This window comes from Gracilinanus agilis, chromosome 1 (assembly GCF_016433145.1).
Source record: "Gracilinanus agilis isolate LMUSP501 chromosome 1, AgileGrace, whole genome shotgun sequence".
NCBI classification, from domain to species: domain Eukaryota; kingdom Metazoa; phylum Chordata; class Mammalia; order Didelphimorphia; family Didelphidae; genus Gracilinanus; species Gracilinanus agilis.
Window position 1 is genome coordinate 164,337,809 of NC_058130.1, and position 25,523 is coordinate 164,363,331.

Below are 25,523 nucleotides of genomic sequence, written 5' to 3' on the forward strand. Positions count from 1 at the left end.
GCTCCCAGGTCCTAGAGGCTCCTGATTATACACAGTTTTCTCCACCCATCAGCTCTCCTTGTCACATCTCAGAAATCAGTCCCAGTCTCCCAATTTGCCTAGAACTGCCCCCCGGGCCAGTACTTGTGGTCTTTTAGGATATGAACTTCCTTTTCTAGTAAAAAGGTTCTTACTAAGTGTTAATGACTAAGTGTGAAAGGCTGGGGACTCCAGGTTCTTGATTGATTAACTTAAAATAGACAAACAGAATTTAAATTCTCTTTCAAGCTCTGGCAGGTTCTTTTATGCTAGGCAGATTCCAAGTATGGAGCCAACAGAGTTTATGCATCTTTTTTCTTAGAATCAGCCTAGCTGAATTTTGAGAGGCTCATTACCAGTAAGTCTTCTACTTGATGGTTAATTTTTTTACTTATGGAAACTCATGATATTAAGAAATTTTTCTAATGGCCATCAGTCATGTACAATCCCTTTCTGCTTGTACAAGTGATGGTAGCAGAATATTGGGAAAATAAGACAAAAGATGCCGAGAGTCCGTCAATCTTTAAAAAAAAACATAGCCATTACCTTCCGTCTTAGAATTATTGCCATATATTGATTCCAAGGCAGTGGTAATGGCTAAGTAGTGGAGGTTAAATGACTTGCCTAAGGTCACATGGCTAGGCAGTGTCCAAGGCCAGATTAGAATTCAGGACTTCCTGTCTATGCCTAGCTTTCAATCTGCTGAGCCACTTACCTGACCCCAAGTCATACAATTTTTAAACCATCCGTGAACATTAACTTAGTGGTTAATACTCTAAATGTGAAGTATTTGTTTAGTGAATAAATAAGTAATATATAAATAAAGTGAATAAATAAAAGTGCTACTGGAAAAATAGAACCATAATAGTCTCTCAAGGAGAACTGAAAGACAAAGGGAGGGTATACCTAAATATAAAGACTTTTTTCCCTTTAAGATCACAGGTTTTCCTTGGAGAAAAAATTAAAGAGTTTATGAAGTTAGTTTTATTGTGTGTCCAAAAGCTACAAGAAACATTTCATGGAGCACTTGATCATTTTATATGGCCAATAATAAACATATGCAAAAAGATCACTATGAGGAGTTAGAGAAATTTTATGTAAAACTTGATAAAAATCCTCTAAATGAAGTTAGTGTGCATACTCAAATGCTCAGTATCTTCAAAGCAAAGATGGTCATAGAAAAGAACTGTGAAAATTATATAAGAAAACATGATTAAAGAGGAAGAAACAAGAAATACCAAAGATTTGTAGCCTATACAGAAGGCTATCGCCTGTATCTCATGAATACTTTCTTTAATAAGTAAGTCTCAGAGCATTGAATATGCAAGCACCAGAAGTCATGCTCTCCCCCTACAAAAAAATTTTTTTTGATTTGATTTTAATAGAAATAAAACAACCAGTTACGGATTTCAAAGTCATTTCTGACTTTCTATCTTTGTAAAGGGAGTTTAACTTCTTGTTAGAGCAAAGATCAAATTCAATACCAAATTAGAAGAAAGGTTAATGATGAGTAGTAGAAGATAGAACATGCAGTTAAAACATCTTGAGTCTGACCTGGTTAAACACTATTGATGTCAAAAAATGGAAACAATAGAAGAGACATCTCCATTTCCTAAGGAAATTTTACCGAAATGAATTGATTGCCATACTGAGAATAAAGAGCTTAAAAACCACATTCATTGTCCTTGCCAAGCAAATTGAGGTGGCAATCAAAGGTAATACCAATATAGAATGTAAAATTTGTAAAGCCTTAAAAAGGAAGATGGCGGAAGATTATAAACAGCATTATCTTATAGGACAGCAAGAAGCTGAGAAAAGAAATGTTAAGAAATTTTGGCAAGTGATTCACCTAAGCCAGGCATTTAAAGATGAAATTGGAGGGAGGACAATGATCAGATGAAATTGGAAAAAATTTTGAAGATTTCTATGAAATTTTCTCTATCAAAGCCAGGGTAGCCACCACAGTTGAATTCCAGAGCTACATAAAGAAGTAGAAGTAGTATTAAAGAAAAGAAAAAAGGATCAGTGAGAGTAGACAAAATGTAAAGAGGTCTTTGTTGGAGACTGTGTGATTTTGAGGGTGTTGAGAAATCAATTCTTAACGGTAACTGAAGGAGGTGACAGAAGGATACCAATAATAGAGTACCCTCAGAAAATTTGTATGAACTGATACAGTGAAGTGAGCAGAACTAGGAGAACAATTCACAAAATAACTGATCATCATGACCACCAACCAAGATTCCAGAGAACCAGTGATGAAGCTGCTACCCACCTCCTGACAAGAGAGGTGATAGGCTCACTATACAGAATGAGATGTATTGTCTCAGACATAGCCAATGTGGGAAGGTTTTTTTTGTTTGACTGTGTAGTTATAAGAATTTTGCTTTTTTTCCTTCTTGGGAGAAGGGTGAAAGGAGATAAGAAAAAATAAGTGCTTGTTAATTGAAGAACATAAAATTTAATTTTAAGAAAAGACAGGATGTTTACCAAAAACTTGGAAAAAGATAAATCTTACTACCCCCAAAAAATTGATCCAGAAAATGTCAATAGCAGCCCTTATGCCTACTTAAGAATCTCTTAGGGCATCTTTGAGAAAAATTTACACCTTCATATAGAGCATTCTTTTTTAAAAATATGTTTTATTGTTGCCTTTGTATCTTAATCATTTCAACACTCTTTCCTCATTGAATCCTCCTTTGGGACAAAGAAAGACAAGAAAAAATATCAGATCCTTTGCAAATTTGTACAAATAGTATTCTGTCTTAGTATTCCTCTGCCCCTATGCTGTGAGGGGAGGATTGTTTTGTTTGTTCTCTAGGACCTTTTTTACTTTTTCAGTTCCTCAAAGTATATGATCTTTTCCTTTGCATAGTTGTAGTTATTCTTTTGGTTCTACTTATTTTGCTTTGCATCAGTTCATACTGATCTTTTTATGTTTCTTTGAATTTCTTCCCATGATTCTTTGAATTCCTCAGGGCATTCTTAATAAAAGCATGAAAAGGAGACAAGTTGACTTGCAAGAGTGGATCACATCTTCATAATGCCACAATTAACTGAAAAATATAGAAATTGTAAGATCCTTTTAAGCCTATTGTTTGTTGTCTAAAGAAGCATTTCAGTAGAATAAAGTGTGGCCTTACTGGCTATTCTTCAGATATCTGCCTTAAATATATCAAATATTATACAAGATTTCTTGGGATATATAACTCCTCTGTCTATTAATATTAAACAAAGCATGAAAAGGAATTTGACTTGATCATAGAAGCATCTAATGCAAAGTTCATGTAGAAGAGGAATTTTTCCAGTGCTTCTGTTCACAGGTGCCCTGTATCAAGTAGAAAACATTGTAGAATCTTCTTCTAGATGAAGTTAAAAATCAGTCATGAAAATCCATTGTGGGGAGAGTATCTAGGAAGAGGAATATTCACCAGTGTCACATTCAGCAGAAAAGTTGAGAAGGATAGGACCTAAAGAATTGCCATTAGATTTATTGACAGAATCATCAATAACCTTGAACAGCATATTTTCATTTATGTGGTGAGGTTAGAAGCCAGATGACAATGGGTTGGGATTTGGATAATTCGTTATTAGAAAAGCAAGCATAGTGGGCAGCTAGGTCACTCCATAGATATGAGAGCCCAACCTGGAGACCAGGGGGAGAGGAGGGAGGGTCCTGGATTCAGATTTAGCCTCAGATACTTCCTAGCTGTGTGACCGTGGACAAGTCGCTTAACCGCCATTGCCTAGCCTTTACCACTCTTCTGCCTTGGAGCCAAGACAAAAGGTAAGGGGTTTGTGTTGTGTTATGTTGTGTTGTGTTTTGTTTTGAAAAAGAAAAAAGCAAGCATAATAAAAAATGAAACACATTGGTAAAATTTCAAATTTGCTATCTTTTGTTTTTATATCACTTTTATTTCAGAATAAATCTTTGCCCTACAAGTCATCTTTGTAACAAATATAAAAAAGAGACAAAACAGCCCTAGCAAAAAGAGTAGACACATAAATAAAGTCCATTGATTTATGTAAATGATCAATATCCATAATCACTCCAGTATATTTTATGAGTTCTTCAGTTGGGCCAAGCTTTGCTATTTTAATTATATGCTGCTCAGTTTCATTTTTTGTGTTTTTTGTTTATGTTGTTGTCATCGTGTATTATTTTCCTAATTCTTACTTCACTTGTATCAGTTCATATAAATCTTAACTCCTATAAGTCTTCTTTGTATTCATATTCATAATATGAGTGTAGCAATATTCTATTACATTGATGTAGCACAGTTTATTTAGCTTTTCTACAGTGTATATTTAAATTTAAGGTGTTAACTTTTATTTTCAGTTCTTTGCTGCCATAAAAAGTCCTGCTTTTGAATATTTGGCATATATAGAACTTTTCCTTCTGTCTTTTCTTTTTTTTTTTAAAACCCTTACCTTCCATCTTGGAGTCAATACTGTTTATTGGCTCCAAGGCAGAAGAGTGGTAAGAGCTAGGCAATGGGAGTTAAATGACTTGCTCAGGGTCACACAGCTAGGAAGTGTCTGAGGCCAGATTTGAACCTAGGACCTCCCGTCTCTAGGCCTGGCTCCCAATCCACTGAGCTACCCAGCTACCCCCTTCCTTCTTTCTTGACCTCTTTGGAGTATATGCCTATCAATGAGATTTTTGCATTAATTGGTATCAGACTTTTTTTCAGATTCTTAGCATAATTCCAGATTGCTTTCTAGAGGTGGACCAATTGGCAGCATCAACAGTACACAGCATATAACAGTGATGGTGAATCTATGGCACAGGTGCCAAAGATGGCATGCAGAATGCTCTCTGTCAGCCCCCCCCCCCCCCAAGTTTGTTACTAGAAAGGCAGAGGGACTCAGGTGGAGGTGCTCCCCTCTCCCTCTCTGCTATGCCTGATTACATTTTTTCACATTCCCCCACACCTCTGCCCAGCAGCCAATGGGAGCATACAGGGGATAAAGTGAGCAGCTCACAGGAGGCAGAGTGGGAAGGAAGTAGAGTGCTCAGGCCTCTCCCACACTTCACCCACCCCTCCTCCCAGCAGCCCAATGGGATCACTTTCTTCCTCCCCTGTGTGGGGTGAAGGGTCAGGGCACAAGGTCTGGGGGTGGGGTATGGGAGTGGGGCACGGCACTCTGTCTCTATAAGGTTCACTGTCACTAGTATATAGTGTCTTTCTTTCAATGACCTCTAACTTGCCAATTTTCTAGACATGAGGTAAAATCTTAAGAGTTGTTTGAGTTATAAAAAGGAGACTAGTGATTTGGAGCAGTCCTTCATATGATTGTTCATAATTTGAAATTCTTGAGAATGGTTTGTTGCTTTTTTTTTTAACCTAATATCCATTTGAAAATGACCTTATTTACTTGTATGAATTCTTTATAGTTCTTGTTTATCATAAACATTTAATGAACTCTCCCCTTCCCCCCTAAATTGACACCTTCTTATCCTAGCCATATTAATTTTGTTTAGGAGTTTTTCAGATTTCTTTAACTGAAATTATCTATTTTTTCTTTTGTGATTATATCTTTCTTTTGGTTAGGAATTCTTCTCTTAACTCTAATTGTGAAAGGTACCCAATTTCATTCCTCTCTCTTCCCCCTGCCCCTCATAATATAGCCCTTATTCTTTTAGGTCACATACTCATTTCAGTTTTGGGGAGGTGGTGTGTGTATACAGTATGTTAGTTTAAACCTGATTTCTTGTTAACTGCTTTTTGGTTTCCCCTCAGTTTCTATCAAATATCATTCTCCCAAGTAATTAATAGTCTTAGTTTTATTGAACACTAGATTATTGAGTTTGATTATTTCTTATTCTTTTGTATTTAGTTTACTTATTAGGTCTACTTTCTTATTTCTTAATGAATGCTGACTTCCTTAATATGTAAATTTGAGGTCTTGGAAGTAGTTTCCCTTAATTCCCTATTTTAAAATACTTTAAAAAACCTATTAGCTAAAGAATAAGCTGTATCTTGTTTAAATTTTAATGCTGCTTTTTATGTCTCTGGGAAAGAGACAATATTTAGATTAATTTTTTTTTTTTACCATTGATATATATTTTTGGATTTAAGCTGTTTTTATATTTGTAAACAAATATCAGATTCAGGTACATTTGAATAAAAAAATTAATCTGTGGCAGCATTGTTTCCAAAACAATTTTTTAAAGTAACAGTTTCAGGGGCAATTGCTATCTGTTGTAAATATCCAGTGTCCTTTTTTAAGAAATAGTAATGATTTGAACACAATTGGCATTCAGAGTGAGCTATGGTCAATTCTAGTGTGCTGATTACTCTCACAACTGTTAAAATTTGTTTCCAGGTTACTTAATTGAAGTATTGTATAGTTTGGTCGGTATTTGAACATCTATTCTATGTAAGATGCAGTCCTGGGCATCGAATTACAGTAATGCTGTCTTATAGAACAGGTTGAAATGTGCTATTATTATTTTATGGTACCCCCCTTTTTTTTTAAGTATGCCCTCGAGTTAAAAGTACTACACAAATACTATTTATTATTCAGAAGAATACTTCTTTTACTTTCTTTTCAGAATTGAAGTTGGGAGAACTGCTTCATGACAAGCTGTAAGTATATTATTGAAATTTCCTTTAAAATGGGATTTAATATTTGTTTTAGATAATGTGTAGATAGTATGAACTCTTGGAGAACAGTATTCTCATGGAGAATGAGTTATCTCATCATATACTTTAGAACTTTAAAATAATTAGTAATTATAAACATTTATACAACTGGTTGAGCTATTGTACTAGGCATATTCATTGTCATAGCACTACCTGCTTGAACTTGATGAAACCATTTTTGGCTATTTCCTTGCTAAACTTATAGAGATATGTTATAATTAATAACTGAAGCTTATGGGCTGACTAATGGATTGGTTGAAGAACTGTAATTTGTTTTGTATTTTCTGCAGTTTTGGTCTTTTTGAAGCTATGTCTGCCATTGAAATGATGGATCCCAAGATGGATGCTGGCATGATTGGAAACCAAGTTAATCGAAAAGTTCTCAATTTTGAGCAAGCTATCAAGGTATGTGATTATCATTATGCTTTTATTTTTGTAATTTCAAATTTTAAAATAAAGTTATAGAAGAACCATTTCTATCACTATCATATTTACTTTAAAAGGCAGCTTTTCTTCCAAATGTTTTTAAACATTTAGATAGGTACTTAACAGACTTTCAGAACCACTGTCCATTTAAAATAGCCATATACATAGACAGTACTTATAATGCCCCTTAAAAGAATAAAATGAATTTACATCATTAATTATATTTTAATGCATTTTAAATGTCAGAAAAATTTGTTTATCAGTATATTACATGGAAAACATTATTGTACTATAAGACTTTATTAATTTAAAATCTATTTAAAACAAAACTTTGGTTTTAGTTATAAACTAGCATGAAACTTAACTTTGTAATATCAAGGGAAAATAGCTATACAAAGTAAATCGATGTTGTTGGCAACATTAGTGGGTCTAATTGCCTTTAGGGCAGCTAGGTGTCACAGGGGATAGATTGGCAGGTCTGGAGTCAAAAAGACTAATCTTCCTAAGTTCCTATCTGGCCTCAAACACTTAGATTTGGGGCCCTGGACAAATCACTAACCCCTTTTTACCTTAGTTTCCTCATCTTTAAAATGAGGTGGAGAAGGAAATGGCAAAGTGCTCCAGTATCTTTTTGCCAAGAAAACCCAAAATGGGATAACCAAAAGTTGTACACAACTGAAAAACAACTGAATGACAACAAATTAGCTTGCTTAGGAAATCCAACTGTTTAAAAATTCAAATAGCTGCCATTTATAGAGCACGTCTAAGATTTAGAAAGCATTTTCTAACAATAACTCTGTAGAGTATTAGAAGTATTATTATACCTATTTTACAGATGAAGAAATAGTGAGAGAGAAGTTGTGACTTGCTCCTAGTCAATTTTAGAGAGAGGATTTAGTCTTCTATAGTAGAGACTTAAGACTCACATTATTGTATTGTATTGTATTGTATGTATATTCCATTGAATGGAAATGATTGTTTTGGATGGAAATGGTAAGCAAAGTTTTGTTGTTTCCATTCAAATAACTTGGGATAATTATAAATCAGTCATATATTTTAAGAAGTAAGGCTAAGGGGTTACTTAATATTCATTGAAAGTAGTGTAACTACATTTCTTTTCTTTTTTTTATCTCTTGGAGATTTCACTCATTTGCTGCCTCTCTCCTCAGCTTAGATTTGTGAAGTTAGAGTTTTTCCAACATTCATTCACTCATGGTCTGGAGCGCCCAAAACATGAACTTATTTTTTCTGGTCTTCAGATCCTGGAAGTTACAAGATAGCATTTTCCTACAGTTGCTGTTTTAGGAAATTTAAATTGCTTTTCAAATAAAATGACTAATCTGTAGTTACCATAGTTGTGAAAGCATGTCAGCATAATGTCTCAAACATAAGTGTTGTGCTTTAGGACTCTTATGGACTAATTTATCTAGATGTTTCATAAAAATCACTTAATTATGGTAGACAGTGATTTTTTTTAATGATTTATAAATTCTTGGTTATTCATTTACAAGTCTGATTTTGTTTTCCTTTTTAGGATGGCACCATTAAAATTAAAGACCTAACTTTACCTGAATTGATAGGGATCATGGATACATGTTTTTGTTGCCTGGTAAGAATTGTATACAATTTATTTGTTTTATAATCTTTTAAAACTAAGATTTAATTTTTTAAAGTTTAGTTTCCAAAAATATGTACCTATTGGTAAAGCTAGTAGAATATATGATAGCTAAGTGTTGTTACATCCCATCTCTTTCACTACATGATCATTATATGTTCTTCTTTGTTGCCATGATCCCTGAGGTTAAAAGTAGGAGGAAATGGGGAAGGAGGAAGGGAAATGGCATTTTTTCATCCAAATGATGACCAGGCCCCCAAATTTCAGATTTTTCACCTATGTTCTTTGACTTTTCCAGTGCTGTATTCCTTCCCTTCCCCCACCCTTCACTTTTTTCTTTATTATAAAAAATTCTTACCTTCTGTCTTGGAATCAGTATTGATTCTAAGGCAGAAGAGCAGTAAGGGATAGGCAGTTGGGATTAAGTGATTTACCCAGGGTCACATATCTGGGAAGTGTCCTGAGTCCAGATTTGAACCCAGGTCCTCCTGACTCCAGCTTGTTGCTCTATTCACTGTGCTATTTATTTGCTTTTATTTTCCATTTTTTTCAAATGTAGTCTGGCACCTATGGCAATTTAAATACACTAGTGCTGAACCTTTTTTCCATGAAAAGAATCTTGAGCTACAAGCAATTATCCTCATTCAGGTTGCTTTCTTCTTTTCTCATCTTGTTCTGGTTTGTGGCTTAGACCTTATTTTCTCCAGTGAAACATCCTGGATATTCTGTCTTGTTCCTTCTTGAGGATATTCTAGGGCAATGATGGGCAAACTACAGCCTGTGGGCCCCTGAAATGTTCTATCTGGCCACTCAACATTATTCCTAATCTGACGAATACAATGAGTAGGATACAATACAATGAAACTTCGAAAGAGTTGCTTTAGAAACAGACTGACAGATGAGCATTTCCTTTCCTTTGGCCCCCTCTTTAAAAAGTTTGCCCATCACTATTCTAGGTGGCTTGAATTGCTGTCACTGCTCTTAGAATCCACAGTGGATCATTACTCCATCATCTTGTGTCTCAGCTCTTTTTTTTTTTTTTTTTTTTTTTTTAAATCAGTTCTTCACAGCTATCTCCTGGGCACCATCCACTCAACTGACCTTAATCTGGAGTCTTCCTTTAACCTTCCTTTAACTCCATTCATGGGATATTATATTTACTCCTGGCAATGTCTCATTCATGGCATCACTTTTCATATTTTAAGGTGGCGTGAATTGATTCGCACTTATAATATTACTTCATATTTGTTCTTTGTCCTACCTCACAAGATTATTGTGAGGTACACATTTCACAAGTTTTTATATAGCTTTACTATATAAATGAAAGTAGTTATTAGTCCTTTATAATTCCCTATCCCTGTTTGTATTATGAAGCTATTTCAGGCCAGGCCTCAAGATATTATGATGCTGTGATGGAGCATCTCAATTGTACAAGGTTCAATTCTCTGCATTGCAGTTTCAGAAATTTCTTTTTAAGAATTCATCATTATCAGACCCTAGAGCAGTGATTTATTCCGTCCAAATTCACAAAAGACTGATTTATAAAGTGAAATGCCAATTAACAATGGGGAATATACCATTTCAGTGTTCATAATGTTTGTGTCTGCTAGTCATAGGCATAGTCATGATACCTTGGACCAGTGATGGGCAAACTTTTTCATCTGGCCCCTGGGCTGTAGTTTGTCCATCACTGCCTTAGACTATAAACTAGAAATGAGAAGGTTTCTTGTTAAGCATGGTATCATAGTGGAGGGAGTGAACTGATTTTGGGGAAATTCCTAAGATAACATCCAGATCAGATTTCTGTTTGCTGTATTATAGAGTGTATCCAACTAGATGGTTTATATGTGCTACATATTTCTGTCTCTTTAAACAGTGTTGTATAAATGAAAATTTCCTGTTGTCCAACTTATTTTTCTACTCTTCTTGTTTCCTCTTCTATTTGAACAATTCATTATTCTCCATTTCAATATATTTTTATAAGTTATAATTCTGTAAAATGAGAGTTTAAATAGATAACACCTAAAATTATTCTATGATATGTAAATTCCCAACTGTAACTGATTGCCTTTATTTGATTACATCATGGATTGGCTCCTTTCTGGTAGTATGGAAAGAGATACCTTAATTACATTAATAACAATATCACCAAATAACAGTAAAAAAGCTTACTATTATGAAAAATAATAAAGGCTGGTATAAATATATAAATTAGTAATTTAATTAAAGCCATGTTGATAGATAAAGTTATCAGACCACGCGCTTGTAAGCATTCAAAACTGCCGCCTCCATTACTGTCTCCGAGTCTGCTCGCCAAGAGCCTACTGGCAAAGAGGCCACTCCCTCCTAACCCAGGAGATTTAAGCTCTTCCCTGCGTCAAGACGTCTGCCTCCCCAAGCCCAAAGACCCGGAAACGGAAACCAGTTGGACCATGTTGGATCACGGGAAATGTAGTTTTGATACATTTCCCTTGTCCATAGAAATATATACACTTTTTAGATGCCATTTCCCAAATTTCACTTTTACAATATGTACAAGTCTTGTGCTAAATTGAGGGATTCAAAGAAGGAAGAGGCACTGTCTCAGACTTTGGGAGCTTGTAATCCAGTAAAAGAGATAAATTATATTCACAAAACTAACTGTAAGATGAAATATGAAAATGCTTGTTATGAACAAAGGCCCTTGGCAGTTCATAAGAGTATGATATTATTCCTATTGAGGGTATCACAGGAGAATTCATGGAAAATGAATTTTAGTTGAACCTTTAGGATGATAGGCAAAGCATATAAACAGAGGAAACAACATAAATAAATATATAGAGATAAGGAAGTAAATCACTGTAGAAATAGTAAGTTCTACAGTGTGATTGGAGTATATAGTTAAAAAAAGGAGGAGGAGTAGGAAGTAACACTTGAAAAGTAGACTGAGTTTCATTTGTGGAACTTTAAGATTTCAGATAAGGGAATTTATTTGAAAAGAGAACCTCTAGAGAACTTCTCAATGCCAGAAAAATGTGAGTTCAGGTCATTCCTTTGACTTATTAAATGTGTGACTGAGTAAGTTGCTTATAATTAGCCTTCTAGGCAGCTTTTTAAAACTATAAGTTGGAGAGCAAGTGCTGACCAGCATTGGTAGAAATGGTTCCCCAGAAGGAGCTCCCTAGACCAAAAAAGTCAGAGGAATATCTCTCAATCCTTTCCCTGGTAGACAATGCTAGTAGATCATTGAAGTTGTGGGGAACACCTGGTCAGAACTGTGCTCTATGGTGATTAATGTGCAAGCAGTTACAGGGTGAATTGTAACAGGGGAAAGACTTAGAGCCAAGAATACTCCATCAAAGGCCAAAACTCATTTAGTAGGTGAGGTGAGAAGAGTTTGTACATATATCAGATTGATTAGGGGAGGTAGAGAGAAAGAATTAGAAATTACATTGAAATTTCAAGCCTGAATAAAAGGAAGGAGGAAGTTGCCATTAATAGAAAAAAGAAGAAAAAGGAGGCAGGTTTGGGGGAAATTTTTTGTCTTTGTCTTTGAATTTGAACATGTTGAATTTGAGGTAGTGTTAGGAATGCAAGTAAAAATGTCAGTGGAAAATGAAGCTCCCACATGCTTGGGAATAAGTGAGGGTAGAGATCCAGATTCCAGAGTCATCTGAAGAGATGATTGTTGAAACCTTGAGAATGATTGCTCAAAGAGTGTCAGTGCAGTAGCAGAAAGGGGAATTCAAATCATAAGGTACTAAAGACTATTGAAGTGGAGACAGGTATTTTATTTATTTATTTATGTTTGTTTTAAATCCTTACCTTCCATCTTGGAGTCAATACTGTGTATTGGCTCCAAAGCAGAAGAGTGGTAAGGGCTAGGCAATGGGAATCAAGTGACTTGCTCAGGGTCACACAGCTGGGAAGTGTCTGAGGTCAGATTTGAACCTAGGACCTCCCGTCTCTAGGCTTGGCTCTCAATACACTGAGCTACCCAGCTGTCCCCGAGACAGGTATTTTAAACTATTCTTCTGAGAACCTGAGCAGTGGCAGGAAGGAGAGGAGAAAAGAGCAGGGTTTAGGGAAGATATATATATTTTTTTAAGTAATTGTGTAGGCAGAGTATATAGGCAGAAGGGAAAGAGAGGGGGAGAATGAAGGGGAAGAGGAAGGGATGAGATTAAAGATAGGTTTGAGAAAGTTACCTTTGGAAGAAATAAAGGCATATTTCCTTCAAAACATGAGGAAAGTTGAAAATATTGAAATATTTTTAAGTGAGGTTAAAGGAAATTGAATGAGTATATGTAGGATGGTTGAATAAAGTTGGAGGCAAGCTTATTTGCTGAGTCAGCTTAGAGGTTGGAAATGTTTGGGAAAAAACAATGGAGAATTCAGTAAGTTTATAAAATGAGAGGGGTTGGGTTAGATATCTAATGTTTTTTTGTAACAAAAACATCCCTAGACTCATATTTATTAACAAGTTGTCAGCTTGATAAGACATATCAAAGGTTGTGTTTTATTTGCACAGCTGTTGAGAACCTGATTTTAGTAGAAATTGTGTGTCTTTAACCAGGTAATGTGTATGATCCCACAGATAATGTATTTATAACTAAATTGGTTGACTGGGCTGGATGCATCTTGGGTACTAAGATGGGAATAGCTTAGTGGATAAAAGATTAAAGTACTAGACAGTATGCATCATTTGGCAAGTTAGAATTAATAGGCCACAGGAAAGAATCTGAGTAAGAATAGCAAGTCAAAGAGACTGAATGAACAATATTTAATGTAGTACTACTAGCCCCCATATGTTATAGAAGCGTGAAGTATGTTGAAGTTCAATGTAGATGGTGATCAGAGGTTATAGAATATAGGTAGAGAATCTAGGGGTAATAGATCTGTCCAAAAGTTGAATGGACTGCCCCCACAAGTAATGAGTGAGACTCATTAGAGAGTTTTTGTTATTTTCCCAAGGAAAGGCATTGTTTGTCTGGTGTTTTCTTTTGGGTGTGTTCTTGTTCTGGTACAGTTTTTTTTTTGTTTTTTTGTTTTGTTTTGTTTTGTTTTGTTTTATCTTTGTATTCCCTAGCATGTTTTCTGGTAAGCACTTAATAAATTTTTGTTGATTGAATATGGCCTCATAGGCTTGTTCTTGTCTTGAGATTTTGTGATTCTGACTTTTAATTCTAAAGATAAAGATAGCTTGAATTTTTTGAAGTGTTTGAGAGTGTTTCCTACAGACAGTTAATTTGATTATAGTTTGTAAATTTCTTTAAATCTGAATCATAGAGGGCAATCAGTACTGAGTGTATTGAACTTCTTAGTAACCCTTTAGTCATTGCTTAGTTATTGAAGGAATGATCTGTCATTGACTACAGGAACAGTTTAGATTTTATAGACTTCTCATATTTAAGTCAACCCAAAATATAAACACTTTTGTTCCTTTATAGATAACATGGTTAGAAGGTCATTCCTTGGCACAGACAGTGTTTACTTGTCTTTACATCCATAATCCAGACTTCATAGAAGATCCTGCTATGAAAGCTTTTGCTCTGGGTATCTTGAAGATCTGTGACATTGCAAGGGAAAAAGTAAATAAAGCTGCAGTTTTTGAAGAGGTAAGTTATCTAGTTGTGAAAGTAGTTATTTCCTTGTGAAATCTTTTCTATCTCCTCCCCCACTGTCCTGCACAAAAGCAAGAGAAGCAATAGAGATTGTTTGTTTTTTTTTTAACCCTTTGTACTTTGGTGTATTGTCTCATAGGTAGAAGATTGGTAAGGGTGGGCAATGGGGGTCAAGTGACTTGCCCAGGGTCACACAGCTGGGAAGTGGCTGAGGCCGGGTTTGAACCTAGGACCTCCTGTCTCTAGGCCTGACTCTCACTCCACTGAGCTACCCAGCTGCCCCACAATAGAGATTGTTTTGACACTTGGAGGAGGCAGGGAGGCGGTGGGGATGGAAGTGTTGTTCCACAAGACTTTGACATTGAGAAAATCCATATACATAACCTGTCCCACCCAAGAGCTCTCATTATTTTCTTTGATCAGGATATGGAGATCTTAATACACCCACCCTATATATCCATTTTCTCTAGGTACCTTTTATTCTTATTGCCTCCTTGGCCCAGCTCTCAGATACCTAGAGTAGGTGAGAGACTATTTTAATGAACAAGATAAACCTAAAAGAAAAGAAGACTATATATTTTTAAAAACATTAGGGTAGTAAATCCTGTCAAATGTAGTCTAGTCAAAAGTAGATTAAAATGCTTTTTGTCCAACATATTTTGTTGCTGTTAGTTATTAAGCTATAACTATAGTAGTCTAACTACTGGTGTGTGTCTGTGTGTGTGTGTGTGTGTGTGCGTGCGTGTGCGTTATTCTCACCTATTATTCCAGCAGCTGATAGTGTTTCCTGAATACTGGTATTTAGTAGATGCCTAATAAATGCCTTTTGGTAGAATAATTAAAATGAAAATATCTCAGGAATATATCTTAATTTCTGCCTATTAAAGAACTCCAGACCATAAACTTCCCAGCTATGTGACCCTGGGAAGTCACTTAACCCTGATTACCTAATCCTTACTGCTCTTCTATCTTAAAATTGATACTATAACAGATGGAAAAGGCTTTAAAAAAAAAAAAAAAAAGCAAAAACACTAGCTAACTTGGAATTTTTTATCTTAATAGGTTAGGATAATCATAATTGGAGTAATCACCTGAGATACAAAGTAAAGCCCAATCCTTTCTTTTTAATTATTGTAGCAACCCCCACTGTCCTCACATCCTCATTCTTCTATAAAGTAGTCTTTGCCCTCAAATCTCTTGTAACTTGGCATCAAGAAATGCTCTGACATCATGTTTATATAAGAGAGATAATGAAAGCAAATGTCTAACAAGACTATTTGTATTTTATCAGATACGATGAATGTTTTTGTTTTGTTTTTAGAGTTGACATTGAATTTGTCTCCTAAAATGGTAATGGAGAGGTCTAGGTTTGTAAAAATGGCTTATCCCTCCCCCTAAGACATATAAAAAAGGCCCTACCCAGACACATAAATTCTCTTTTATTTTGACATCTTTCTTGATAAATTGATATATTGTCTTCCTAAGTTTACATTACTCTTAAGTTTCTAACTAAAACTATTTTTGGTATAGTATGATGACTATATTCTATCCCACTGGTAAATTGAGGTTAGTGATGTGTGAAATTTCCCTGACTTTATTAATAGTTACAGGTGTAATAAAGTCTCACTAGTTTGAATTAATTGGAAGGAAATTTCTTTTAATAGTATGGGACTTATAGGATATTGTTTAAGAGATATGGTATGTATAGTAACTCAGATTCTTTAACCAATCCATTAGTCAGCCCATAAGCTTCAGTTATTAATTATAACATATCTCTATAAGTTTAGCAAGGAAATAGCCAAAAATGGTTTCATCAAGTTCAAGCAGGTAGTGCTATGACAATGAATATGCCTAGTCTAGTCAAGGTTCCTTAAAGAATAAGTCAAAGTGATTTGTAATAAACATATCAGTTGGTTAGTAAATGGGTACTTCCAAAATGATAAGACACTTTATCAGGTGGTTTTTGAGCCTCATTTAAAGTATTAGAATTAATAGAAGCTGTTAAATGGCAGCCACATTTAAGTTGCCTACGAACAGCAATTTAGGGACAGACGTTGAATTAATATTTATTATTTCAAGTACATTCTCAGGGAGAATGTTTAAATATTTATATATTATATATAGACAAACAGCATGAGATTTCCCGTGCTGTGTTCCACTTCCTAACAAACAAGAAACAATAATATGAGAAAGATGTAATGATGGGGCAACTAGGTGGTGGCTCAGTGGATTGAGAGCCAGGCCCAGAGACGGGAGGTCCTGGGTTCAAATTTGACCTCAGACACTTCCTAGTTGTGTGACCCTGAGTAAGTCGACTCCCATTCCCTAGCCCTTACCACTCTTCTGCCTTGGAACCAATATACAGTATTGATTCCAAGATGGAAGGTAAGGGTTTAAAAATTAAAAAAAAAATTTTTTTTAAAAGATGTAACGAATGGTTTTGCATTTAGCATCAATTCTTTTTTTTTCTAATAAATTATTTTTATTTACAAAAGGTCTAATTTTATTTAACAACTATGCGGCTTTTAAATTAATTACATCAGAACAACATATAAACAGAAAATTTGGCAATTACAAACACAGAAAATAGAAACCACTCTTTCCCATTAACTCAGCCTTTTCTTTAAAGCAAGCCCTCAATTTAATCAGGTGAACTACCAGCTATCTAAAGCAGGGGTTTAGCATCAATTCTTAATATCACTATTCCTTTTCTCCAGGAAGATTTTCAGTCAATGACCTATGGATTTAAAATGGCGAATAGTGTGACAGATCTTCGAGTTACCGGTGAGACTATAAAGATAACATGTTAGCTTTATATTTTTATGTGTGTCCTTCATGAAATGAGCATGTTATCTTTTAACCACAATATGTCTGTTTTAGGCATGTTAAAAGATGTAGAAGATGACATGCAAAGAAGAGTAAAGGTATGCATTTTCCTCTTTTTTTTTCTTCACCATCAAGTCTTTGTCTTCATTATCAGAGTGCTTTTTTAAAGAAAAACTACTTGCAAGTCAAGGTTATAATTGAGGAAATGCCACATTGGGGCATCAGGCCCAGCACAAACTTCTTTGTTTTGATCCTGCCCCTGTACTTTCCTTCCCCATCTTGCTCTTAGATCAGCAATAACATGATACTGCCCTTGGAAAGGGTATAAATCTACTACTCTGTGGACTCCTCAGAGTTCTCTGCCTTTTTAGACAAAAATTCCCTTTCCTGGATGCTACTCTAAATTGCTTCCTTTTAGACTATAAGTTCCTTGCTCATTTTTGATGTTATATATCTCCAACACCTAGCACTGTGTGCATGGTCCATTAGTGTGTGCTTAATAAATTGCTGCTGATGGATTGATTTCTTCATTGTTTTGTTGTTGTATGGCTTTTAGTGCTAATCAGTATGTTAATATCAATCGAATTGAATTCATGGAACATTTGTTATATATTTTCTGTATAAAAGATACTATACTAGGTGCTGAGGGACACCAATGAACATTTCTGTTTATTTGAATAATAATAACTAATATTGATAATTTCACTCTGATTTTAATTAATGAAAGTAATCATCTCATAACTTTAGAATGTTAGCAAAGCTTGAATCATATTTTTTCTTTTACTCCAAAAAGGTGATGTTCTTATTATTATGAAAGCAAATATCTGGTTTATTCTTGCTGAATTTAAAACTATTATTTAATTAGAACACATTTTATCTTTTTCTCCCCCTAATGCTTAAGAGAAAGGAGAATTTTGAAAGACAGCATATATTCCAACTATTATTAAATTGCTGTCAGTGACTCTTATAATTATAATTATAGGACCATGCACACAAGCAGGTACTACAAATCTTGTTAAATAAACAAAAATACTATTCAAATTCAAGACAGTAATTATAATATACTCCTCAAAGAACTCCTGTTGTAATAGTGAGTACGTGGGAAAAGAGGAATGAGATATGCACACAAATGAATCTGATAGAAAGATAGAAAAACTTGAGATAGTGAAGATCATTTTTAGCTGGGTCAAATCACAGAAGGTTTCATAGTGAAGTGGCATCTAAGCTGGATCTCGAAGGAAAAGGCAGAGCTATGTAGACATGGGCATTCTGTGTATATCACAGTATGTCATTTGTTCCCCATAGTAATCCTATGAAGTACACAAGACAAATTTTGTTCCCATTCTACAAATGAGAAAACTGGGGCTCAAGCTGCTTAGGATTTATATAAGTTCACTTAGCTACTAATAAATAACAGAACCTGCTAGGAAGTAGCAGAACTTAAATCTGAATTTTCCACTGAGCTCTATGTAGTGCTCTTTCAGTGAGTCCATAGGGCTAGATGTTAAAAAAGATCTACTCTGCCCAGATATATAAGAGCCTGACAAAGGTGAGATCTGTGGTTTGGAAAACTCTCTTGGGTTTTGAATAGCTAGAGCAGCTTGTAACTTGATGTCTATTTTCTACCTATAAAATTTATAGAATGTACTTTTTACGATGTTTGCATTCTAGGGAATAGCAAGTAATAAAATGAATTCTCAATCATGCTTTGATTTATATTAGGCAATTTTTATAGCTTTCTTCCTGATATATGCTTTTGTATATGGAATTAATATGAAAAAATCTTTTGCTTTTATATTTAAATATTCGTTAATGCTAGTTGAAATTTATGGAGTCGATGATAGCTATGTCCTATTGACTTATTTCTTTTTTTTTTTTCTACTTGATGCACAATTTGGGTTGTAATTCAAACTTTTTAAATTTTAGAGCACTCGAAGTCGACAAGGAGAAGAAAGAGATCCAGAAGTTGAACTTGAAGTAATTGAACTTATTTTCTGGTAGATAATATCAGAGAAGTCTACCTCTTAATGTTATAGTTTTATGAACTGCGTTGTAATATATGGAAGCTCTTTTTAAGGTATTTCTTCAAAAAATTGGACCTTGCAAGGGGCTTTTATTTCCCTTGTATTTATATTTGATATAATAATAATTTGTTGAGTTTATTTAGCATTTTCTTCCCCAAACTGCCAAAGCACTTTCAAATATGTTGTTTCAAAATATCCTACAGTATGAAGTAGGAGTTTTATTTTTGTTTTACAATTAGTGAAACTACAATGGAGAAGGTCCTAGGAACTTGTATAAGGTCACACAGTCATTGGCAGAAATTAAGACAAGAACCTAAACTTCTCACTCCCTGCCCAATGTTATTTTATTGGACCATTATTTCCTTTTTAGTATGATTGAATTTGATTTTTGTGAAAATTGGTACTTTGAAGTGACAAAGGAAAAATCAGTTTTGTAAAGTGGAAGCTATCTTTTCAGTGAACTGATAGGTCGGAACATAGGCTTAGTGTTGCTATGGGATTAGCAATTCAAATCAAAGGTATTTAAAGTAGTATAAGAGAATATCTTTATAATATGGTTTTTACAGTGGGAAAAGAGAGACTTTCTATTTTTGGGAACTAAAAGAATATATAGTATTTAAAATAAGGTACCTTGGAAAATCATCTGCTAATTAGTAGGCATTTCTTTTGTTTTAGCATCAGCAGTGTTTAGCTGTATTTAGCAGAGTGAAATTTACTCGAGTATTACTGACAGTTCTCATCGCTTTTACTAAAAAAGAGGTAAGGATCCTTCTTTTCATTTTGTCAATTTTTTCTGATGAAATATCTTCAAGGAAAATCGATTCTTAAAATATTCTTGTCTTCCTTGATTAGTTAATGATGGTAACTAGGCTTAGCTAAAATATCAGTAACCAAAAAGTGAACCTTGGATGACTTTTTTCCTTTCAGTTTGCTTGGAGTGTGGCATTAGCTACTGGCTTCATAACAAAGTTTTTTAAATAATCAATTTATCAACAGTGTGGGTGGGACAGCTGGGTGGTTCAGTGGATTTAGAGTCAGACCTAGAGATGGGAGATCCTAGGTTCAAATGTAGCCTTAGATGCTTCCTAGCTGCGGGACCCTGGACAAGTCACTTAACCCCATTGCCTAACCCTTACCACTCTTCTGCCTTGGAACTAATACACAGTATTGATTCTAAGAGGGAAGGTAAAGGTTTAAAAAAAACAACAAAATGATGTGGGATTGAAAAAGCCAGCCTTCTGTTACCCACCTAACTTTAGTCATAGGCCTCTTCATCTACATTAAATTAGAAATGTCACAGCTTCAAATTGCCAATATCCTAATAGCCTAACTTGTTTTAAATATTATGGAGGAATATCTGGGAAATCCAAGAACATTTTGTAATAATTAGATGCTAAAGATGCAAGTAGACATTTGATCTCTGGATTATCTGGATATGGCTAGTTTTGTTTTAAATCATTAGTCTATAAAAACCAAAGTTGTTAGCATTTAAATGAAATGAAATTTTTGCTCTACAAACACAATGTCCCAAAAGTCTTAGTGCAGTTCTAAGGTTTAATAGTCTAGCTTAAAATTGCATAAATTGGAACACCTTGTATATCAATCAATGAAAATATGTAAATGACATTATTACTTATTTTAAAAATTAATTTGATACTAAAGTTTGTTTTTTATGCCTCAGTCATTTCTCAGTACCTCACTTATAGTTAGGCAAAATTGTTTTACAATGGCTTAAGACTTAGTATATAACATTCCATACTCGTATTTCACATCATGTCTCTAGAATGTTCTGACATAGTCGTTTGGCTCCAACATTAAACATAACCTTTGATCTGACTTCTGTTATCTTTTGATGTCTTTACGTTATTATAATTATTTTATATGTGTTTATATTTTTCTTATTCCATCTTCTTTGCTCTTTATTGGTTCATCCATGTTTTCCTACATTTCTCTGATTTTGTATTCTTCATTTCCTGACAGACAGTACAGCATAATGTCTAAGAATATACTACAGATAAACTGATTTCAGGATAAACTGATTTCAGATTCTGCCTCTGTCATGTCCTAGTTCTGTTACCTCTGGACACTTACTTTTTTACGCCCAGAGAGCATAAGTGTCTGTGTTAAAGAATATTTGCTTTTCTGCATAAGTAGAAGGAATTTTCTCATCATGAAGATCACTACAGCAGGAAAATGACAGTTCAAAAAAAAAAAAAAACCCAAACCAAAAGCTATCACCAAAACTGTCTTTATTGTATAGCAATATTATATCACACTTGGATTCCATGATTTATGTAACCATTCCCAATCAGTGGAAACGAACCAGCTTTTTGCTGCTAAAAACTAACTTTTGTTTCTAAAAACTCACTGCTATAAATATTTTAGGTATACTGGGCTTTTCTATCATTGATTTCTCTGGGATAGATTCCCATTCAGAGGATCAGAGGATCATTGGGTTTCAACAGTTCAGTCATTTTGTTCATATAATTCCAAACTGATAACCAGAATGACTGCATCAGTCTCTAGCTCCACTAACATTGTACTAATTATCCTGTTTTTTTCTACATGTGCTCCAACATTGACTCTTCTCATCTTGGCCGATTTGATGAATTTAAAGTGAAACCTATATCTTTTGACCCCTTAACATTTGGGAAATAATTCATAGTCTCATATGCTTGTGTATAGTAACTGTATTTTGTCAAGACTTTTATTTGCAAAACTAGATTTTTTTTTCTCATAATAGCTTTTTATTCTAATAGTATTCATTTTTGCAAATTTTTCAATTTTATGTAATTGAAATTGACTTTTGCCATCATTCTCTATCTTTTGGTTTTTAATTCTTATTATAGTTGTGAAACCTTTCTCCTAACATTCTCTTCTCATTTTAAAAAATAATATGGTCATATCAAAACATGCCATTTGTCACTTTACTGCCTTCATGAATTTTTTATTGTGTATGTGATGTATATCGTTAGGACATGGAGAATATGGAATTGCATAAGTATTACATGAAAGTACTGATATAACTTATATCAGAGTATTCAACACCTCAGAGAGACGAGGAGAGAGAGAGAATCTGAATCACAAAAATGTCAGAAAATGATTGTCAAGAATTGTTTCTACATGTGATTGGAAAAAATAAAATTTAATTTAAAAATTATATGATTATAAATTTAAGTAAAGTATCAATTTGGAGCTTGTTATAAGATGTTCTGAATGTATTTCTGCCATATTGCTTTCCAGTATTTCTAGAAGTTCTTGTTGAATAGAAGAATTTTTATAGTTCATTTGCTTCTAGGTCTTGTTTATGTATTCCTCTCCACTGACCTGTTTTCTTTTTGTTTTATTTTTTATCTAATTTTGATGATTGTTGCTTTTTAAAATAATTTGAGATTATTTAACATTATGCAGCCTTCATTTCTCTTTTACAAGTTATATCCTATTAAATTCTATGTTCTTTTATTCCTGAATTTAGCTGTTATTTTACTCAGGTTTACAAATTAATTGTAAACACTAAATATGTAGATTAACTTAGATTAACATTAATTTAAATAGATTAACTAGTATTGTTTTTATCATATTAGTGCAGCTCAGTTATGTATATCTATGTAACTCCTGTATGTGTTGATTACATTATCTCTCAGATATTTTATAAATGTTATAGAGTGGAAATTTCTTTTCTATTCTATTACTTTGATTTTTATTTTTCTACTATGTAATCAACCAACAAGCATTTTATTAAGTCTGTTATATGCTAGATAATGTGCAATATTTATAAATGCTGGTGCTTTTGTGGTGTCTACTGCTTCACAGAAGCTATTAATTAATTTGTTTATTGATTCTATAGGATTTCCTTAGTAAACTGTCATATGCATATAGGGATAGTTTTTCCTCCTTTTTGTTAATGTCAGTTTAATTTCCTTCTCTTGTCCTATTGCTTTAGCAGTCCTTAGTACTATGTCAAATAATAGTGGAGAAAGGGGACAGCCTTCTTTTTCCCTTGAACTTGGTAATAATGCTTCCAGTGTTACTCCATTGCCATAATATTCATTCTAGTAAAACCAGATGAAAGGAGTAGAAAAAGGTGTGGGCCTGGGAGTCAGGATGACCTGAGTTCAAATCTAGTTTTAGATACTTGGCATCTCTCTAACCCTGGGCAAGTCACTTAGACTCCATTTGTCTCAGTTTTCTCAACTGTAAAATGGGTGTTATGAAGATCAAATGAGAATATTTGTTAAATGTCTAGCACAATTCCTGGTACACAGTAGTCACTTGATAAATGCTTGTTTCCTTTTTTCTTGGTTTTAGATAAATCTTTCTGATCATATTAAAGGAGCTATATGCTATGCCAAGGCTTTCCAGTGTTTTATATTAATGATTACTATATTGTTGAAGGATTTTTCTGTATTGAAATAATCATATAATTTTGCTATAAATATGATGATTAATTATGCTACTATTTCCTAACTTTGAGTCATTCTTGCATTGGTGATTAATTTTTCAGACAAGTGCTGTTGCAGAAGCTCAGAAACTGATGATTCAAGCAGCAGATCTTCTTTCCGCAATTCACAATTCATTACATCATGGGATCCAAGCACAGAATGATACTACAAAAGGAGGTAATCATTCTTTTTCTTCCTTTTCTTTTTCAGAAACATAATACCAGACAGTTCTCAATTTATAAACAAACTTTGGCACACAAGCATAAGTTTCTTGGATCTTGTGGTGCTTTTTCCTATAGAAACTGTGAAAGGCAATTAAGTGCTCAAGTCAACCAATAAAACCTTGTTAATCATCATATAACTGAAATACAGTAATGGCTCTCAGTGATTTAAGACTTAATAAAGTTTCTTCCTCACAACAACTCAGAGATGGGCTGTGTATATGTTTGCTTCATTGATGAGGAAACAGACACTAAGAGACAAAGTGACTTGCCCATAATCACATGGTGAGTGTCAGAGGTGGGATTTGAACATGGGACTCCTGACTCCCATGTTCATTGTTCTTTCCACTATACAAAAGAATAAAACTTCAAATCATTCTCTTTGACAACATTATTATAAATAAATGAAATCTGATTTCTATCAAGAGATGCTGGGGTTGGGGGGGTGGAGGGGGCGGGGTGTGCAGCTGGGTAGTTCAGTGGATTGAAAGCCAGAGATGGGAAGTCCTAGGTTCAAATCTGGCCTCAGACACGTCCTAGCTGTGTGACCCTGGGCAAGTCACTTAACCCCCGTTGCCTACCCCTCACCACTCTTCTGCCTTGGAGCCCAATACACAGTATTGATTCCAAGACGGAAGGTAAGGGTTATAAAAAAAAGAGAGAGAGAGAGATGCTGGGGACACAGTTTCCTTTCTGTAGCCCTGGCAATGGGAGCACAGGCCCTCTCCCAAGGCACTGGCTATGACGTATATGGCCTATGGCAGCAGTTATAATAGACCTTGAGGCTTTGTAGGCACTGGGAAGGAATCATTGGAATACCTGCCCAGTCATTGTTTCTCTCCTCTTCTCCCTTATTCTCCCTCAAAACAACTAATGCTATATTAGCAGAGAAATAGTGATAAAGTTTGGAATGGGAATAAATGCCTCAGTAGCAGTATGGGATTTTTGTGCTTTTCCCTTTGTTCTTAGGCCAATTCTTGTTGCCAGCTATTTTTGGACAGTTAAAATTGATGGAAGGATTCTAGAATATGGGGCTGAGGAACAAAATTTTTTGTCTTACTTTGTTTCACTGTTTAGGTTAAGACCCTGGAACTAGTACAATATGAGAAACTGAATGTATCAAACCTTGTTGGTTATGGTGCTAAAGAATAAGGATAGATGATGCTAAAGCCATAGAATAGAAGAAAGCCTAGTTAGGAAGGGTGGAAAGTTTTTTGGTGCAACTTTTGAGAACTATTTAGTATGTGGACAACATAGTAGCTTGAAATGGAACAAGATTATTTTAAAAGTTGTATGTCACTATGAATCTAGACCATTTGTTTGCTTGTGCTCATCTAATTGCCCACCCATTGCAACAAGCCGAACTCTTTGGGATGCTTAGAAACATTATTGAAAAGGAATTGCCAATTACCGATTGGGCCTTATGAAATGTATTAATTTTAAAGTAGCTTAAAATATAATCTGGGTTTGTACATAGTTTTGTACTTTAGGCTATTTTAACCCAAATTGGAACTTGTATATTTAATAAGTCATTTTGCAAGGTCCAAATGTGGCCTTTTTATGTATTTATTAAGGAGATACTTCTGGCAGAAATCAAATAGACAAGAACTGGCATAGTAATAAAGCCTTGGCAACTTGTTAACTTTTCCAAAATCCTTTCCAACTAATTTCAGAGCATATGATAATTCTTAATAAGCCTAA

The 25,523-nt window shown here is 34.4% G+C and overlaps 1 protein-coding gene across 2 annotated transcripts in view; it reads left to right on the forward strand.

Annotated features, from left to right (window-relative positions):
* Positions 1 to 25,523, forward strand: part of NAA35 (N-alpha-acetyltransferase 35, NatC auxiliary subunit) — a 63,243-nt gene that overhangs the window by 6,373 nt on the left and 31,347 nt on the right. For both annotated transcript variants that reach the window (XM_044658621.1, XM_044658630.1), the window contains exons 3-11: positions 6,575 to 6,608; positions 6,956 to 7,070; positions 8,626 to 8,700; positions 14,136 to 14,303; positions 17,027 to 17,093; positions 17,190 to 17,233; positions 19,062 to 19,112; positions 19,835 to 19,918; positions 23,664 to 23,778. In XM_044658621.1, the coding sequence (XP_044514556.1) occupies positions 6,575 to 6,608; positions 6,956 to 7,070; positions 8,626 to 8,700; positions 14,136 to 14,303; positions 17,027 to 17,093; positions 17,190 to 17,233; positions 19,062 to 19,112; positions 19,835 to 19,918; positions 23,664 to 23,778 (753 nt within the window). The remainder of the gene's footprint in view (positions 1 to 6,574; positions 6,609 to 6,955; positions 7,071 to 8,625; positions 8,701 to 14,135; positions 14,304 to 17,026; positions 17,094 to 17,189; positions 17,234 to 19,061; positions 19,113 to 19,834; positions 19,919 to 23,663; positions 23,779 to 25,523) is intronic.